This window comes from Panthera pardus, unplaced genomic scaffold (assembly GCF_024362965.1).
Source record: "Panthera pardus isolate Hobbes unplaced genomic scaffold, ASM2436296v1 HiC_scaffold_12, whole genome shotgun sequence".
NCBI lineage: Eukaryota > Metazoa > Chordata > Mammalia > Carnivora > Felidae > Panthera > Panthera pardus.
In genome coordinates, this window is record NW_026526677.1 from 57,677,593 (window position 1) to 57,697,523 (window position 19,931).

The 19,931-nt window shown below is 38.3% G+C and overlaps 1 protein-coding gene across 6 annotated transcripts in view; it reads right to left on the reverse strand.

Moving 5' to 3' along the window:
- The window catches only part of C2CD3 (C2 domain containing 3 centriole elongation regulator), a 144,331-nt gene that overhangs the window by 70,076 nt on the left and 54,324 nt on the right, over nucleotides 1–19,931 (reverse strand). For all 6 annotated transcript variants that reach the window (XM_053900079.1, XM_019449792.2, XM_053900080.1 and 3 more), the window contains 8 exons: nucleotides 18,262–18,756; nucleotides 15,438–15,589; nucleotides 13,401–13,647; nucleotides 10,440–10,620; nucleotides 8,839–9,022; nucleotides 7,027–7,199; nucleotides 5,305–5,428; nucleotides 99–367 (listed from right to left, as the gene is read on the reverse strand). In XM_053900079.1, the coding sequence (XP_053756054.1) occupies nucleotides 99–367; nucleotides 5,305–5,428; nucleotides 7,027–7,199; nucleotides 8,839–9,022; nucleotides 10,440–10,620; nucleotides 13,401–13,647; nucleotides 15,438–15,589; nucleotides 18,262–18,756 (1,825 nt within the window). The remainder of the gene's footprint in view (nucleotides 1–98; nucleotides 368–5,304; nucleotides 5,429–7,026; nucleotides 7,200–8,838; nucleotides 9,023–10,439; nucleotides 10,621–13,400; nucleotides 13,648–15,437; nucleotides 15,590–18,261; nucleotides 18,757–19,931) is intronic.

Sequence of the window (19,931 nt, forward strand, 5' to 3'; positions counted from 1 at the left end):
TGATAGCAACAGTCAGATGCTTAGCTGACTGAGCTACACAGATATCCCCAAACTGCACCCCTTTTAATTCTGGTTGTGATGGGTCATTTGGTGCTCACCTGACTTGGTATCTTCATGATAAATAGCAAAGGTGACCTCTGCAAACTCCAACAGCTCTGCCAGGAAACAGGCCTCTCCACTACAGTGCTGAGTCACCAAATTACATGAAAATTCAACATGATGGGAGAACTCAGGGCAGAAGGAACAAGCTACAGGGCGGGTTCGGCGCTGTTCTCCCTTGGGCAGGAAGGAGAGATGAGTGGTGACAAAGGCATTGACCCCAACTGTGGCACTGAACTGTAGAGCGGGTTCCAACTCAGCCAAAGCCCTGTAAAGGGAGAAGGATGGCAATGAGAAGGTAGTAACATAACTCAGCTGGACTGCCTAGAAAACATCTCCACCATCTCCATGAGGCCACCAAGAACACTAACCCACCAGATATTTCCTGTCTAGGCTTTGGGCAGAGCCACAGTGTGCTTTCTTAATTATTTAAATATCATAATGTATGTGTATGAGGTGGGGGAAGACAATATTCATCTGTCTACCAGAGTTACACTCTCCAGGGACACTCCATTTTACTGTCACTGACCTTCAGCCAAAGACTAGCAGGCAGCAACAGTAGTTGAACAACTTGGCTTTACTGCTCATTACACTGAGAAAGAACATACACCAAGGGAAATCATGGGGAATTTTAGTAAGAAAGTATCAGAAAGGACTACTAGCACTAGACTCCTGTTAGTTGATTTAGACGTTCCTGGAAGTGGAGCTTTGCTCTTGATAGTTGTTCTAATGAATCTTATCTAGGAGGGAAGACTAGGGGCACATGGGTGGCTCATTCGGTTAAAGCGTCCAACTTTGGCCTAGGTCATGATTTCACCGTTCCCGAGTTGGAGCCTTGCGTCGGGCCCTGTGCTGACAGCTCAATGTCTGGAGCCTGTTACAGATGCTGTCTCCCTCTCTCTCTGCTCCTCCCCTCCTTGTGCTCTCTCTCTTAAAAACAAATAAACATTAAAACTAGAATGAGGCTAAGGTTAGGATTGGTAAAGCAGCAGCAGTCAGTCACTCATTGTAGCCAGGATGGGGGTGATGTTGGGTATTTTTGTGATTTCATAATGACCTTGTTTTGGTTTGTTCCTAGACAAGATTATGGAATAATTTTATTTTTGTCTCATCTCATCATGGTTGCAAAGCAGCTTTGTCTGATGCTGGTGTTCCATGAGATTATATATGCTCAGCAAGAAAACACCCAGTCCAGCTATGATTGCCAGGTCAGTTCCCAGATGTCTCTGGGGTTGCTCTTCTCTTTCTTAGTACATATGTTCCACATGTACAGACAGAATCTATCCATCTTTAACTAACACTCATAAAGAGCAGTCAAGTCTTTAGTGTGTGGGTATAGTATGAGGAAAACTCCTTTGCCCCAACTTCCCCAAGGGTATAAAATTGACATTTAGGCAAAGAGGTCACCTCTTTTTGAAGCATTTTCTGACAGCCCCAAAGAAGAGTTAGAGGTGTTCCTTCTTTACTGTACTTGGTGTACATTGGTAGAGGGTAGTAACTTGGAGCTTGAATCTTGGCTCTATCATTTAATTAAATGTGTGACCTTGGACAAGTTATTCAACTCTTTGAAGTTTCATTGTCCTCTTTGCTAAAATGAGGATAGCATAAGGATACAAATACTAAAGACGTATGTATAATTATATGCTTATTATATTTTCATTTCTTATGAAATTAAGTAACCTAAAATCATTAATGGGAGACTGGTGTATGTCTATACAACAGCAGACTCTGAAGTATATATTAGGTATAGGAAACATGAGAGGGAAATAGATCAAATGCCAGTAATGGCTAAAAAAACAAAGATAAAATGTTCAAGGAGTGTCGTAAAAATTACACTAGATAATACATACAAAGCAGAGAACCTGTTATGGGCAATGAAAGGGCTCTTAACAGGAAACTCTCAGACATAGCATTGATAAGAAAGAAAGGTTTGCGCCCAAAGCTATTCTGAATTAATTCATTCAATAATTATTTCCTGACCATCTTCTCTGTGTGTCATGCACTGGGCTCAGAGCTAGATACATATAGGAGTGAAAGAGCTATAATTTCTTACCCTTGTGGAACTTAAAAACTAGTGCAGCAAGATCTCTGTCAATCAAGTGACTATAAATATATGTATATATCTATGTCTATATCTAGACTGTGATTGCTTTTCCTTTGGTCCAATTATCTTTTTGCTAGTACTTCACCAGCAAATCAATGAACACATTTATGTTCATGGAAGTTTCTACTCATCCTCAAAGATCAGGTTAATTAAAAGACTCAAGTGAAAAAGAAAGAAGGGGTCTGTTTACACAGACATTGAAAATGTATTTTCAGGGAGACCACTGGCACTTCAGATGAGGGTTGCTTTCTCTTGATGAGAGAAGGCTGACTTCAGAGCACCTGCTATCTGGATACCAAGAATTCCTTTCTTCAATAAGATGCAATGTAAAACTTATTTCTGATTTTACTATATTCCACCGGCTAATAAAGGTAACATTATTTATACAAACTATCTATACAAATGGAACTAATTATTTGAATAGTAGTTGGTAGTTTATAAAGTTACTTCATATTTGTTAATTCTTACACTGATCCTTATAAAATCAGGAGAAGTATTCATAATTTCCATTTTTCAGAGGAAGAAAAAGACCCAGAGAGGTGAAGAAACTACCCCAAGATCATGCACAGCTAGTGGGAGATGGGGGTGGCTCCCGTTTCTAGTGCAATTTGTTTCCATTATATTGTGTTTGTCACAGAACTGTCCCAAACTATCAGAAAATGTAGTGTTAGAATTGGCCTGGCTTCTTACCGTTCCTTCTTGAAACGGTGACACAAACCAAATGCAGGATTTACAGCAAACTGCCTGCCATCTGATTTGAGTTTCCCCATGATCCCCAGAAAGAGGGACTACTGAGTTTCTTATCTATTATGCAGTCTCTCCAAGATCTACTGACTATCTAAACTCTAAGTCCTTCTCTGCCAGTTAAATATTAGTTAACGCTATATTTACAAATTCTGACCTTGGCTGGGTCTTACACAGAACAGGTATTCCATACACACAAATTTCATGCCTCCATGCCTTTGCACATGTTCTTCTCTTTGAACAGAATAGTTTTCAGCTCTCTTGGGTATTTTGACAACTCCTATTCTTTTTCAAGACTCAGATTAAGAAGGGCTTGGAATGCCAAGTTGAGCAGGTTAGAGTTTATCTTGGGAACCAGTAGTCTCTAAAGTCAAGTGTGTACAACCTAGGGGGTTTATATATAGGATAACCTACTTGGGTGTAGGAAGAAAATATTACCACTTCTATATTTGTTATCATATATGTTAAAGTTTTATATATGCTGTTGTAGATTTTATAACGTATAATATAGTAGCACATGAAGCTGATTTATACATGAATAAGTACCAGATATTCAGAGGGTATGCTAGGTATGTGAAACTTTTATTTATTTATTTTTTTTAAAGTTTATTCATTTTGACAGAGAGTGAGCGTGTGTGTGCGTATGCGCAAGTGGGGGAGGGGCAGAGAGAGAAGGAGAGGGAGAATCCTAAGCAGGTTCCACACTGTCAGTGCAGAGACCAATGTGGGGCTTGAACTTACAATCCATGAGATCATGACCCGAATCGAAATCAAGAGTTAGACACTTAACCGACTGAGTCACCCAGGCGCCCCTTATTTTTCTGTTAGTAGGAATGCACAATTAAAATTAGAAGACCACTGCTACTGACGATAGAAAACCATCACAAAAGTTTTAATGTGAAGGAATGGCATGGTTAAAAAACTGCCTTGGTATCACTGACACTAAATGTTCTCAAGCAATTACTGGAAATCCATTTGGAGAATTCAGTGATGGAAAATATTAACCAGGCTGAACATTTTACCAGTTGCTTCAGTGTCAGATCTCGCATGGCAGTAATTGAATTTGTTAGTTACAGAGTGCAAAGTTAAAGGCAAATGATCTGACTCTAAGTTACAGCAAGGGAAAAAAGGGAACACTTGCCTTCTTTCTTGAACTTGTGTCCAAAGTGAACTAGCCTACAGTAGAAGTATGACTTAGTTCTCTTTCTTAGTGGGTACCTTTTATATGCGCTAGAATTATGCTATGTGGTGGCAGGGGGCACAGAGGAGTTTGAGCAGTGATTATAAGAACTCACAGCCTACTGGAGAAAACTCATGTATACCAATAACTGAAAAGAATATTCAAATAACAAATAACTGCAACCAAGGTGCTAAAAGACAAGGACAAAGCACCAATTCTGTCTACGTGTAGGAAGACATATAGGAAGGCTGCAAAGAAGCTGCAAAGTCAAAGAAAATAGGAGTTTGTTTAGTGGACAAAAGGAATAAAAACACTCAAGGTAGAGAGAAGTATGAACAAAGGCCTGAAGGAGATAAGAGAAGGCCATGCTGTTTATATTTAGAAACAGTGCTCCAGGCAGAAAAAACAGCAAGACAAAATCCCTGAGAGGGAAATGAGCTTGGTGTGTTCAGAAACAATAAAGTCAGTGTTTGGAGGACAGTAAACAGAGGGGAGATGAACAGGAGGAGATGAAGTCATAAAAATAATAAGGAGCCAGATCAAGTTGGGTCTTATAGACATTTAAGTAGTTTGTACGAGATGAAAAGTCACTGATGGGTTTTAAGCAGAGGTGTGTCAAGGTCTGACTTAAGTTTTCAGAGGATCACAATACAGAGGTTTCTGTATTGCAAACAGACTGAAGGGGAACAAACTAGAAAAATGGGAGGTGATACTCAGAGACTGGATAGGAGATTATAGAAGAATCATTGGCCCTGGCCTGGTTTAAGGGTGTAGGATATGACCACAAATAAGTGATCAAGTCGGGTAGAGGATAAGTTTGTGGTTTTTATTTATTTTTTAATTTTTAAAATTTTTTAATTTTTTTAAGATTTTATTTTTAAGTCATCTCCACACCCAACGTGGGGCTCCAAGTCATGACCCCAAGATCAAGAGTCACATGCTCTTCTAATTGAGGCAGCCAGGTGCTCCAAGATTGTTGACCAAAGTCAAGGACCTAAGTTGCTAATAACAGTAAAGTTTGCAAGTGATTTACTCATTTTTACTCTTACATGCTTTCTTAAGAGAGAAAGAAAAAAATAAAGTGCTTACTGAACTGGAAATCGTACAAATGAAGTTTTACATATATGAGCATCATATACTGTGTGGACTGCAATGAAAAAACATGAGGTGGACTTACTTGGCTGCTGCTTGCAGACCACAGGCTCTGATTATCTCAACTGAAATAGAGACAGCTCGGGCAGCAAGAACTCCCTCTGCTGTTCTTGGAGTACGCCTGTATTTTAGGCCCACATCCAGTAAACCTTAAGATTGAGGACAAAAGGAAAAAAGAAAAGTTAGTTGGCACAGTGTCTCTTCTACCAAACCCCAAGTCCTGGTCAGACTTGGGGTTTGGTAGACAATCATTAGGATTGCCTACAATCCTAATGAACAATAAGGGGCATGAGCAGTGAGATAATATGTCCATAGCCAGAATCATTTTATATTATTATACTTTAAGATTAATAAAGGTAGAACAAAAGTTACTATTTTCATTTCACATCCAAGAAACTATGGCTCAGAGACTGAACTGCTTGTCAAGATCACACAACTATCAGAGGCAGAACTTAATTCCAGATTTTTTAAACTTCCAGTTATCCTTATAGAATTGAGATGGACTCCAGCCTTTCTTCGTTTTTAAACTTTTCCACACTTACACTTCTGTCACCTTTGTACCACCACCACCTGAAACATCCTTTACATGCCATCCTTTTACAAAAATTCTACCTTCGTACATTTCAGAGAAAGTTTTACAAGAGAACAGGGGTGCCTGGGTGGCTCAGTCGGTTAAGCATCTGATTTTGGTTCAGGTCATGATCTCATGGTTTGTGAGTTTGAGCTCTGTGTGGGTCTCCATGCTGGGAGCGTGGAGCCTGCCTTGGACTCTCTCTCTCCCTCTCTTTCTGCCCCTCCCTCACTTGTGCATGCATGTGTGCTCTCTCTCTCTCTAAAAAATAAACATTAAAAAAAATAATAATAAAAGGGGAGCCTGGGTGGCTAAGTTGGTGGAGCATCTAACTTTGGCTCAGGTCATAATCTCACAATTTGTGGGTTTAAGCCCCATGTCGGGCTCTGTGCTGACAGCTCAGAGGCTGGAGCCTGCTGCGGATTCTGTGTCTCCCTCTCTCTCTGCCCCTCCACCACTCACACTCTGTCTCTCTCTCTCTCTCAAAATAAATAAAGCATTTAAAAAATTAAAAATACTAATAATATAAAAATAAATAAAATATGTTAAAAAAAAAAGAAACAACAGAACAAGCTGATCAGTGACAGGAGGAACAACTCAATCTTAACCATGGCAAGATAAAAACCTCCTGTTGTGGAATACTCTCCAGCAAACATAGTAACTTGATTTAGAAGGCTAATTCTAGTTATCTGATGACATACTTGGAGGGCAGGTCATCCTAATGAAGCAATTAGGATGTAATTCAAAAGTCTAAATTCTAATTAATCTTTTCCAACTTTAAATCCTAACCTCTTCCATCCTTACAGTGAATTCCCAGTTCATGCTAACTGTATTCCACCAATCCCACATCTGCTCATGTTGCCTTGGAATACTAATTCTCTGAATACGCCTACACAACACTTAGGATTTATGCTGTGAGGCTTCTTAAATGCTTGCTGAAGTTAAAGGTGAAATGAGACAAACAATAGAGTCCCTGCAAATGTGAATTTTTTAAACTATAGGCAAAATTTGCATACAATACACTTATATATTCATTTTTCTAAGAGAAGGTAGATCATGGTTTTCATCAGATTCTTAAAAGGGTCTCACACAATATGAATAGTCACTACTTATAGAGAAAAGGGATATTTACATGTACTGACTTCAAAAGGGAAGGGCAAACCAGTCTTCAATTACCTGATGACTGGTTCCTCAGTTCCTTCCTGTTCTCAAGCCTGGGAGTTAAAGGGAGATTAAAGGTCTGTATTCCCACATCCTCATGGTGCTGCATGGTTACCATGGCACAGATCCTCGATAATGGCAAGGTTCCTCTGGCAACCATCTGGTCTCTCACGTTAGGATAATAGTATCTGTAAGCCACACAAGCACAAGCTGTTGTTGGAAGAATTAGGTGGATAAATTATTCAATTTGCCCAAGAGATCAGCTTTCGGTATCGAGTTATCTTTGGAGCCTGATTGCTCTGTATTTGTGGTATACAGCTGTGGTCCAATCTGACTGGATTTATTGCCCATCATGTGGAGGAAGTGCTTCATAAATTATACTCTATGTTCAGAACAAAGGCCAGCTTCCCACAAGCTTTCTGTTTGGATATCTGCATCTGACTTAGACTGCTGGGAGTAGCCACTTTTACGAACATACACCCTGGTGCCAGTGAAAGTGGTTCCAAATGGAGCAGTACCAATCTCTTCTATGGCTTCAGGCCTAAGTCCCTCAAATTTAAAGCATCCATTAGTATCTACTGTACTTCCATCTCTTGTCAAAACATTCCATTCTTTTTTTTTTTTTTTTTTTTTTTTTAAATTTACATCCAAGTTAGTTAGCATATAGTGCAACAGTGATTTCAGGAGTAGATTCCTTAATGCCCCTTACCCATTTAGCCCATCCCCTCCTCCAACAACCCCTCCAGTAACCCTCTGTCTGTTCTCCATATTTAAGAGTCTCTTATGGGGGCGCCTGGATGGCTCAGTCAGTTAGGTGTCCGATTTCAGCTCAGGTCATGATCTCACAGTTTGTGGGTCCCAGCCCCGCGTCAGGATCCATGCTGACAGCTCAAAGCCTGGAGCCTGCTTCAGATTCTGTGACTCCCTCTCTATCTGTCCCTTCCCTGCTCATGCTCTGTCTCTCCTCTCTCAAAAATAAATAAAACATTAAAAAAAATTTTTTTTAAAGTCTTTTATGTTTTGTCACCCTCCCTGTTTTTATATTATTTTTGCTTCCCTTCCCTTATGTTCATCTGTTTTGTGTCTTAAAGTCCTCATATGAATGAAGTCATATGATATTTGTCTTTCTCTAATTTCGTTTAGCATAATACCCTCTAGTTCCAAAACATTCCATTCTTGTATCAGTTTTAAATGAAACTTAAATTCACCTGACTGTTTTTAGGAAAAGTTTCTGGCAAGTATATGGTACTCTGCCCTAGTTCTGTTGATGCTGTTTCTTATTTTGAATCTATACTCTCTTTGTCACTTCTTGGGCGCAGGGATGCAAAAGAGGCTGAGCCTGTGTATTCATGTCAAGTCTGTTACATGAATGGATTTAAATTTTACAAAGACTACTCTTTTGGTGGTGGGAAGACCAGATTATAAGAAATGAGTTTAGAGGCGGGGAGACCAGTAAGGAGGCTATCAGTAAATTAGGCATGATATGATGAGGGCCTGAACTAAATAGGGCAGTAATAAGAAAACAAGTGACTAAATATTTAAGAGCAGTAGGAGGTAAAACTGATAGAACTTCACTTCCAAATGTAACAAGTGGTTAGAAGCATGAGATACAACTGCTCTCAAGAGCCTAATAATGTAGCAGATTTAAGTAAAATCTGGAGAAGAGTCACTAATAAGCCAGGTAATATAAAATAGGGTAGAAAGGATTGCTTAGCTTCCTTATAATTCAAGCTAAGCTTCCTTATAATTCAAACTACGATGTCAAGGGAAGGATGCTCTATGATTGTGCACTTCCTTTCTAGGCACAAAACTGGTTTCACATTATACCTGCACCAGATTTCAAACTGGACTCCACCTCCAGGCATGGGCCCCTGTGCAGAGAAGACACTCAGCAGAAGCCTTTGCACTGGAACTTCAGCTGGCAACAGGAGAGAGTGATGGTGCTCACTATTAAAGATGGGATCTGGAACACAGAGTGTGGTTGCAGATCTGAAAGGCTTCAAAGAGATTCCTTTGGAAAAGAAAAGCAATTCAGAATAATCCAACACATTTAGTGCTTTATCTGTAGCAAGACAGTATGCTAATATTCAATTTCAATTTTATCCTCACAAAACTCCTGTGAGAAAAACAAAGCAACTATTATTATTCCTACTTAACAGACAGGATAGGACATATTGAAGTTACATAGTGAATCCAAAGGTCTTAGAGTTAGTAGATCATACACCTGATACCATAACCTGTATCTTCTATGTTACTTTTATCAAGGTCTATTTCCATAGTAGCTATGGTCCCCCAAGGGCCCCATGATAATATAGAAGAAAGAGATCCCTTCATTGCTGGACAATGTCTAAGGGTTGCCATTTCTCCACATCCTTGCCAACACTTGTTAGTTTGATTTTTGTTTTTGTTTTTGCTTAAAAATTATTGCCATCTTGGTGAAAAGAAGTGGTATTCTGTGGTGGTTTTGGTTTTCATTCCCTAAATGACTAATGATGCTGAGTATCTTTTCATGTGCTTATTGGCGCCATTTATATATCTTAAGAGAAATGTCTATTTAGATTTTCTAAATATTTTTTAATTAGATTGTCTTTTTATTATTATTTGTAAGAGTTCTTTATATATTCTGGATACAAGTTCCTTATTTGAACCCTAAAATCAATACTGGCAGTGCTTTTGCAGTTATATGTGGACATACTCAGAATGCCAAAAAAATCTGAGCCACCTGACTTGATCATTCTCAACTGAGCTAGAACAAGGGGACACTCTGCTTTCTTGTTTTAGCTCTTAGAGATGATGAGACAATGGAAATGGTAGGGGGTAGTGTAGGTAGTGTAGTGCAAGAATATCTGGCTCTGGGGCCAGTTGGATGGGGTCTGAATGCCAACCACGTTATTGTTACTGGGGCAGCCTCAGTCACTTAACACTTCTCTCTTTTGTAAAATAAAGAAAATAGAATCTACTAGGATAAGTTGTTTTAGGATTTACAACTATGATCTATGTGAGATATATATGTACATATTTCTCCTAAGAGCAATGGTTCAGTATTCCCTAATTCAGTGTTTCACGCTGTTATGTTATGTAGAATGTAACTACCTTGAATAATGAGAATCAATTGTATATGTATGGATGATAAGAGTGACCAGGCAAAATATAAATAATGGGTGGGATCTAGGTAAAGGGTATATAGAAGTTCTTTGTACTATTTTTGTTAACTTTTCTGTAAATTTGAAATCATATCAAAATAAAAAGCTACAAAAAACAACATAAGAAAGGAAAAATTAAAACTTAGCCCATCTTCTGTACTACCCAGGTAAGACTCGAAACATTTAGGAACTCAAAATTCACTCAGGAAAAAAAAAAAAAAAATCCTAAGTATAGCCAATTAAAGAACCATACAAGAATGAGAAACCCTAACCTCCTAAACCTACCGTTTTCAAGGAACTCAGGTCCTTTTAGCACACTGGATTGAGAGTCTTGAACTGGAAAGTAGTACTGGACATAACAATCTGCTTCTCCCCAGACTGTTGCCTGAAGAGGGGCTAGCCCTTTAACACTCTCTACGTGGAGCTCAAAGTGATGCTCCATCAATCCATTTCTTTGGTCCTCTGCCTATTAAATGAAACAGAGATACTGGTGAGCTTTAAAGAAAAAAATATTCTTAGAATATTCCTGCTTCTCTACAAAATCTGAGTATAGATGAAGAAACAGTCATAATTAGCTGATACTAAAACAGATACTTAATTCTCATTGTGTATAAGTCTCACAACTGCTCACTGTAATCAGATCCAGCTGGATTTACTCTAGACTGTGAGCCTAGGTCAATATTAGGAAATCCATAAATGTTTCAGTGCATTAAATAGAATAAAGGAAAGAAACAGGACTATCTCAATAAATGCTAACAAGGTATTTGATAAAATTCAACCAGCTCCTGATTCTTAGTACATTAAGAATAGGACACATTAAGAATATCTTCTTGTATAAAAAATACATATGTGAAGCAAACAGGTATTAATTTACTTACTATTTTTAATGAAGGTTGGAATAACACCAAGACTACTCATTAATGGTAAGGACTAGTCAAGGAGGTCGTGAATATACCATTACTGAAAGTAACTACTACTGATAACAATTTAATGTTTTTTTTATTTACTATAGCCAGGCACTGTACTAAGCCTTTGACTTGTAGTAGTTAATTTAATACGTATAGCTAACAACAGTGGAATAAGGGTTTGAACTCAGGTAGTCTGACTCGACAGCCAAGGCTCTTTACTTCTACTCTATACAGCCTCGACAGACACTAGACAACTGATAACTGGGAATATTCAAAGGGGGGATTCAGGATTCAGATAAAATTGTATGATGTATATGTGTTTAACATTCTAACCATTAATCCCATGAATCTGGAACAGATTGCATAAGGTCTTTGCTTTATTTATCAGCAGTATCTGCTCCAAAACCTTCCTCAGGGAAACAGAAAACTTTCATTTTGATTCCCTAGAAAAGAAAAACAATCTCAGCAGCTACTTAACTTGGCCATACAGTATTACAGTAATAATTCAGTTCTGTAGATGCTGAAATGGATGAGGGACATGAGTATAGGAAGAAAAACTATTTATTTATAGATATCTAATCTTTCAGAGAGTTCTTTTATGCTCATAATGAGTAACATTTTCTAACTTTTGGTATGGAATTTAATGAAAACTGAGTCTACACTGCAAAGTGAGGGCCATATATAATACCTAAAATAGACTTAGGAATATTATAGATAAGTTTTCTGTGTTTGTGCTTTTATGTCATTGTCAAATTTAAAAAGCTACTATTATCTATTGGTAGACACTAGTATCTAATAGAAACAGTAAAGAAAAGTTTGGAGTTCATAACATACAAATAAACAATAACCTACTCATAGACATTTTCCTAATAGTTCTTTCTCTGTCATAGACATCACATTTGTCATTCAGATTAGAAAATATAACATACTTAAATCATGTGGAAACTGAGATTTGGCTTTGCTAGTAAAGACACCAAAGGTAAGATAACAGTAGGACATGACACAGTAGAATGAAGACTGGACTTTGAGTCAGAAGGCCTGTGTCTGAACAGTGATTTTCTCATTCTTAGCTATGTGACCCTGGACAAGTAACATAACCTCTTTGATTCTGTTTCATCACTTAAAAAGAGAATGACAATGACTCACCTCATGTAGTGTTAGGGAAATAAACATGAAAAAGTGTATCAATGTGCTTTCTCAATTGTCCAACACTGTACAAATTATTTTTAAGAATTTACTGGTAGAGGGGCGCCTGGGTGGCGCAGTCGGTTAAGCGTCCGACTTCAGCCAGGTCACGATCTCGCAGTCTGTGAGTTCGAGCCCCGCGTCAGGCTCTGGGCTGATGGCTCGGAGCATGGAGCCTGTTTCCGATTCTGTGTCTCCCTCTCTCTCTGCCCCTCCCCCGTTCATGCTCTGTCTCTCTCTATCCCAAAAATAAATAAAAAACGTTGAAAAAAAAAATTAAAAAAAAAAAAAAAAAAGAATTTACTGGTAGAAAAGCAAGGAACTTCACTACAACTTTCCAACTGGATTTGGCTGAGAAACAGAGTAAGATTTGCTGGCTTACATTTGGAATCATTCTCAACCTTCTGCCCCCATTTTTCCCCCCTTGATTATCTCAAAAAAAAATTTTTTTTTAATGTTCATTTATTTTTGAGAGAGACAGAGACAGAATGCGAGCAGGTTAGGGGCAGAGAGAGAGGGAGACACAGAATCTGAAGCAGGCTCCAAGGCTCCGAGCTGTCAGTACAGAGCCCGATGCGGGGCTTGAACTCACGAGCTGTGAGATCATGACCTGAACCGAAGTCGGATGCTCAGCCGACTGAGCCACCCAGGCACCCCTGATTATCTTTTTTTTAATTAAGACTTTTTAAATGCAGTTTTACATTCACCCCAATTTTTTAAAAGGCAATTAATTAACCGTTAGTGAATTAGAGGATTAAGAGGTGGCTGTCCAATTAGAGTTTCTTCATAGATTCAAAAAGCTCAGAGGAACACAGATATACATTTAAATCATAAAAAATAAATAATTCCTTTAATCTACAGCAAGTATTAGGGTGCAAATATGTTTCTTTTCACTAATGAAATAATGATCTGGGGCAATGGTTTCACTAAAACATGCAAGATAAAATGAGATTATGGAACTTAAAATTTGGCAAAACAATAGATCTCGTGCGCTCACCACACACACCAAAAGGTAACAAGGTGAAGTGACTGATAACGTTAATTGGCTTCATTATGGTAACCATTTCATAGTGTTACATATATCAAAACATCATGTTGTATACCTTAAAATGAGATTATGGTTTTTATAAATAATCAAGTGGTTAGTGACTACCATAGTAACAGATGCTATAGATGGCTGGTCCAGAAAATGGGCTGGCCTAGGGCTGAAGGGTGGAAGTGTTCCTTCTTCATTCTTTAATCTTTGTAGTGCCATTATCTGATCTGAAGAACCCATGGCTAAAAAGACGCGAAGACTCCCATTTTGGTGGCCTGAGAACACATTAATCACAGGCATGTAGCTGTCAACAGCAACAACTGGGTACTGAGCATCAAGCAGCAGGCGAGAAATTTTGGGATCTCTAGAGGAAGAGAAAGTATGAATGAGCAAATAATAACCATCAATCATGTCTCAGTGTTGCTGCTGCATTTCCTACTTGGCTTATTTTCTCAGTTTGTTAAAAATGGGTCTACAGCTAGAAAAGTAATAGTGGTCTGAAAAAACATCATTCTACCGTAACTCATCAAATAAAAATTCCCAGGCTGATAAGTTCTAACGTAGCAATCTGAAAGCAGGGGATGTGTCTGATTTATCTCTGTTATCATCATGACCCCAAGCCCAGCATCTGGGACTGAGAACTATCCCAGTACAAGCTTATTGAATTGCATTATTTTACAGTGTGTTCAACTTGAAAAAGTATGGACTTTGGTGTCTGGCAGATAAGACTTGGATAATATTACCAATAACATCTTCCATCTATAATCCTTCTAACACTGCCAAGGTTGATATTATCCACTATTAACAGATTAAAAAAGTCCAAATGCTCATCAGACCATGCTAAATCTTAGCTCTCCACTTAATTGTTGGATGACTCTAAGTAATCAACTTAACATTTCTAAGTCTGTTTCGTCTTCTGTAAAATGTAGGTAATAAAACTTCCTCAAAGGGCAGTTAGGACTAAGTCGAGGAAACAAATATAAAATACCAACTACAATACTTACTACACAATAAGTGCTAAGTACCTGGTAGCTATGATTATTTTATGCTCTGTCAGCGAAGAATGGGGTCTAATGAAATGAGAAGGGAAGGGAAATACCAGACTACACTAATATCACAAGCAAAAAAAGGGGAAAAAGCCAAAGCCTACAGCTGACAGTGGCATGATTCCAGTAGCACTCCTTAGCCTGACCATGCTCTCCAGTGCTACCATCATAAGTATTTCACTGTTCACAGAAGGCTTACCCATTTATTTTCTCACTGGATTATCACAATTGTGCCACAAGGGAGACAGGGGTCTATCATCACCCTCATTTTACAGATGATGAAAATAAAGCCAGAGAGGTTGATTTTTTCAAGTCAAAGGACAAGCTTCCTCATTTGTAAAAAGGGGATAATGATAATACTTCCTGGGTTATAGGAAGGCTCACATGAAACAGTGCACACTAAAGTGTTCTCTGTAAAATGTAAAACACAACATTTAAAACACAGCACCATGAGAAAGCTCTTAGGAAAGAAGTCAGTGTTAAAATAATTAAAAATCAGTACCTTGAACCAAAACAAAAAATTAACAGTCTGTAGTGAGGACAGAAATAACCTCCAGATAAATCAATACCCTACTGAGTGATAAGTGAGGTACAGTGATCAAATCTGTAGGTCCAAAAGACAATACTCAGTAGAGAAATCATGCAGATAGCTGATGGGAATAATCATCATGTTTTTGTGACAGAGATAAACCATTAATTTTGTGAGGTGATAACCTTTGGTAGTAGAGCTTCTTGGTGAAGCAGTAGAACTCTCTGGGTTCTAAGCCTGGTTCTACTACTTACAATAAATATAACAAGTTATTTAAATCCTCTGTGCCTCTATTAACTCATCTGTAAAATAGGGGAAATAAAAGTTACCTGCCTTAGAAAACTGTTGTGAGGATTAAATGACTTGATGTATGAAAGGTTCTTAGCATAGGGCCTGAAACATGGTAAGCAGTATCTGTGAACTGTTTTAACATAGAAAGAGCAGCCACTGTGGTGACACTGAGAAAAGTCCTCCAAGGTATTATTGGGCTAGTCATGTTTGCAAACCCAAAGAATTCCTCTTCAGTCCAAACAAAGTTAAAGATGTAAAGTAAAGAATACTCCAAAAGATCCTATTTACTTGAATGACACGTAAAACTGATGGAGGGGGAGTTTCACCAGCCCGAGCAATTTGTCCTGTCCTGGGCTCTGCACCTTGTTCCAAGTTTCAATTACCATCACATTGTTCTTCAGCCTTTCCAGGTATTTGGAAGACAGAGAGACAGGAATCACCTGGGGAGAGGAACAATCAAAAAAACAACACAAAAACCAACACCTGAGAAAAAGGATCAATTTATACTTTTATTCAACAAGTACTAACTGAAAGCCATGCACAGTGCTAGGAACTGAAGACATTAAAATAAAACCCACTCTGTATTCTCAAGAGAAGCTAGTCTGGTGTAAGAGACCAATTAAGGCCAAATACAAAATGGTAATAGTTCTCTGATGACAAAGGTCATATAGATGGGGCTTTGAGGACACAGACATATCAATGACTGCGCCTGCTGCCTCATCCAAGCCTTTCTAAGGCAAAATGACCTATTTGTAAATCCCTGCGGAAAGACAGATGTTTTTCTGAAAGAAAGATGGCTACTGACTAGACAAGGGTTGAGCACCTAATCAAAGGGCAGCCAGCCCACTGGTTGGATGCAATGGCCTAATGCAAAAAGCTCTGCCCAATCTTCTGTCATGGTGAATAACAAGTCAACTGTTCATTTGGATTTCCAATGTAAAATTATTTGAGAACTGGCCAGCCAGCTGGTAGATGAAAGAGAAAGAAAAGTCATGAAGAGAAGCAGAGATCTGCAGCCAAGAGCGAGTCTGTTTCCTTAATGGCAGAATGAAGGGCCCACCAATTTGAAGTGACCTAAGCTGCAGTATAACTGCATCAGCAGAGAAGAGATAAGCCCCATGATGAAATCAATAGAACGTGAAAGGAAAAAGGGTGAAATCAGAAATTAGGTAAGGCAAGATGACAGGAAGACACCAGAAGAGCAGAGATCCTGAGCAGACCTACTTTTGTATCCATCTAAGAAACTCCAATTACATAAGGTACCTGAGCACATTTCTGTTCTGTGAAACTAAAAAAACTAAAACATAGCGACCTAACCTACAAAGGAGAGATTTCAGAGAAAGCTGCTGGCAGAAAGTAACATTAAATTCTTAGGGATAAGCAGAATAAAATTAATGTCTAAAAAGTTCTACCTAATAGGAGTCATGAAGGGTGAGGAGGAAATGTAAGGCAGAGGAAAAGCACACAAAAAGACACAGAGGTAGGGAAAAAGAACATTTAGGAAACTGCAAGTAGCTGAGCATAGCTGGACTATCTAGTGTGAAGGGAAGAGTGACAGGAGTAGAGACTGGAGAAGTACAGTCAGGCAGTTGTCAAATGGGCTTATAGTCCAAACTAAACATCTTACCTACTCTGAAGGCTATGGGGAATTACTGAAAAGTCTAAACCAGGGGAATAAAATACTCGGGTTAATATTTTAGAAAGATCATTCCTATTGGTACAAAAAGGAATGGACATGGAGAGACCAGAAACAGACTAGACTGAAGGCTATTTGGAATGAGAAAGAGGGCCTGAATGAAAGCAGTAGCAGTCGGGTTGAGTGAGAGGATTTCGTCTGGAGAATGAAGTTTGCAGCATCTATTGGATTTGGTGAATAATTATGTAATAAAGAATCAAGGATACCTTTCAGGTTCTGCTCGGGTTTCTGAGTAGATTACAGTATGAATTAGGGCAGATAGGAGGAGGAGGAACAGATTTGGAAGGAATAATAAATTCAGATTCAGACACATTTGAATTCCTTCTTTCATTTACATACCTTTACTGAATACCTGTGATATGCCAGGCCGTGCATTAGGTGCCAAGTGTAAAGTGCTTTTGAGACATTTGGGGATGATGACCAGCAGTTACACAGAGAGATCAGAAACCTGAGGGAATGTCTGGCCTACATGGAAGTATAGATTTGGAAGTTATCTTCATAAAAATAATAGATGAAGCTATGGGAGTGGAAGGAGTGACCATGGGAAAAGCGGGTTGGTTTGGAACAGTGCCAAGAATAAAAGTAATGCAGAGGAGTACCAGTAATTAAAGGTAAAAGAAAGGGAGAAAGGAGTGCTGGGGCCACCACTCGTTTCCTAGTTTTCCTGCTGTCCCAAAGACCAAAAAAGAGCTGTTGTTGATTCAGGAAGAAAATAAGAGAGTGGAGTTACAAAAATCAAGAAAGGAAACTATTTTTTTTTTTTAAAGTTTGTTTATTTTGACAGAGCAAGAGAAGAGAACATAAGCTGGGCAAGGACAGAGAGAGGGGGGTGGAGAGAGAGAGTCCCAAGCAGGCTCTGCACTGTCACCATAGAGCCCAATATAGGGCTCAACCTCATAAACTGTGAGATAATGAACTGAGCAAAAATCAAGAGTCAGACATTTAACCAACTGAGCTGCCTAGGCTCCCCAAAACAGGAAACAATTTAAGCAATAGCATCAAATTCTACAGAGAAATCAAGCCAGATAAGTATTAAAACAAGTAGAGGAATAAATTAGAGAAAAAATTAAAAAAACAAAAAGCTTGGACATACAGAAAAGAAAGGGGAAAGTTTAGTTCTAGAGGAAGGATAAAGGAATAGAATTCAGAACTCAGGCAAAAGAAACAGTGGGAAACCACAACAATTGAGACAGAAGAAAATGAAGACATAAAAAGTTTTAAAATGTTGATAGTGTCTTTTCCTCTTCCCATCCCATAGTGGGAATGGATCTGCACACCAGCTAATTACAAAGGTCTCTCCCAGTCTGAACATTCTAGGTTTCCTTTATAATGGAATTATGATTTGGGAAACATACTTGTCTCCCACCTCCATATGGCCCTAATAGATATAGAAGGTTAAGATATGTACAAAGTTACCTGAGAAAAGTTGAAGACTGGTTGTGTTGTGCCCCATGCGATGATAGATCTGGTGACTTCCTCTGTGCTGAAAAGTTTGCAATTTAAATAAACATTGCATGGCGGAGGTTTGTCAGATTCTCCAGTAATGAAATCTTTCCCATCGACCACCATCAACAGCACATGCAACAGCAAAGCACTCTCTTTTGTTGACCCATCTGTCTGATTTGCTAAATTGTGAGAGGCTGGCACAGCCATGAAGGTTGAAGGATTTGGCACAACAGGGCTTGGTGACTTTGGGTTGGAGAGTATCAAATTCTGTACTTTCTTTGCAACTTCTTCGTGAATTTGATTTAGGTTCTCTGGATTTTTAGTACAGGTAACATGTTGATCAGGTTCTGATAATGTCTGATCTGGACTTGTAACAGTACAAAGTGGGCCATGTTGGGTGCTGTTACGTAATTTAGTATTCACACAAGTGAAATCCTTGTTATGTATAACAAGCTCCACAGTTACCTATAAAAACAAAAGGAAGAGAGTTAGTGGGCCTTCTGAAATCAGAATCAGAATTTTGGAGCTAGAGGCAAATCAGATTATTAGAAAATAATTAACTCATTCTCAAATACCATAATAGTAGGAACACTAATAGTCTGTATATACATTACCTTATCAGGATTAAGAAAAGCTAGACAGATGATTTGTCAACAATATAAGCTGAGCCTAGAACATCATCTTGTGCCAGAAAATAAGGATATGCTCAGAAAAGGATGCAGATATATCAAAAGAACACAGAATTCAGTCAAAGGAGCTCACATGGGCCAAATCTGGGACAATTTGAGCATCAAAAAGAACAATAATAGTAAAGGACAATAACACTGAATAATGTAAAAAACCATTAGTCTATACCGATATAAACAAACATGGGAGAAGGGACAACTCTTCTGTATAGTAGAATGCAATTAGTAAATACATAAGGAATGGAGGAGTTAGAAAATCATCATCTTACAATCATTGGTAGTAATAAGTGATTCAGGTAAACCACAGTGGAAGACATTCTACACATAAAAGGTCTCACTTAAAAAAAAATCAAAGTACTGAAAGACAAAGAAAGGTTGCAAAACTGTTCTAGACTAAAGATTAGAGAGACATGACAAATGTAATGGATAATCCTGGAATGGAAAAAAAAAAATCTTTACATGGAAGTATTGGCACAATTAGTGAAACTTGCATATGGACTACAGACATTATCAATGTTAACTCTATTTTTATAATTGTACAGTGTTTTGTATAATGTTCTTGTTCTTAGGAAATATAAGAATTTAGGGGGGAAAGAGGCATGATGTCTATAACATATTCTCAAATACTTGAGAACAAAAATTGTGTGTGGGTGTGGGGGAGAGTGCACAGGGAGACAAAGAAAGACAGGAAGAAAGGGAGAGACAGGAGGTAGATAATTATAAAGCAAATGTGACAAATGTTAGTAATTGGTGAGTCTAGGTAAAGGGTATGTGAATTCTTTGTTCTATATTTGCAATTTTTCTCTAAGTTTGAAGTTATTAGGGATAAAGGGGACTTGCTGTTCCCTTTATTTAAAATCCACAGCAAAGTTATTTCACTCTATTGAATACGGACAGCAATCTATCTACAACGGTACTTCTCTCAACAGAACCAGGACAGAAACAATTTCTAGT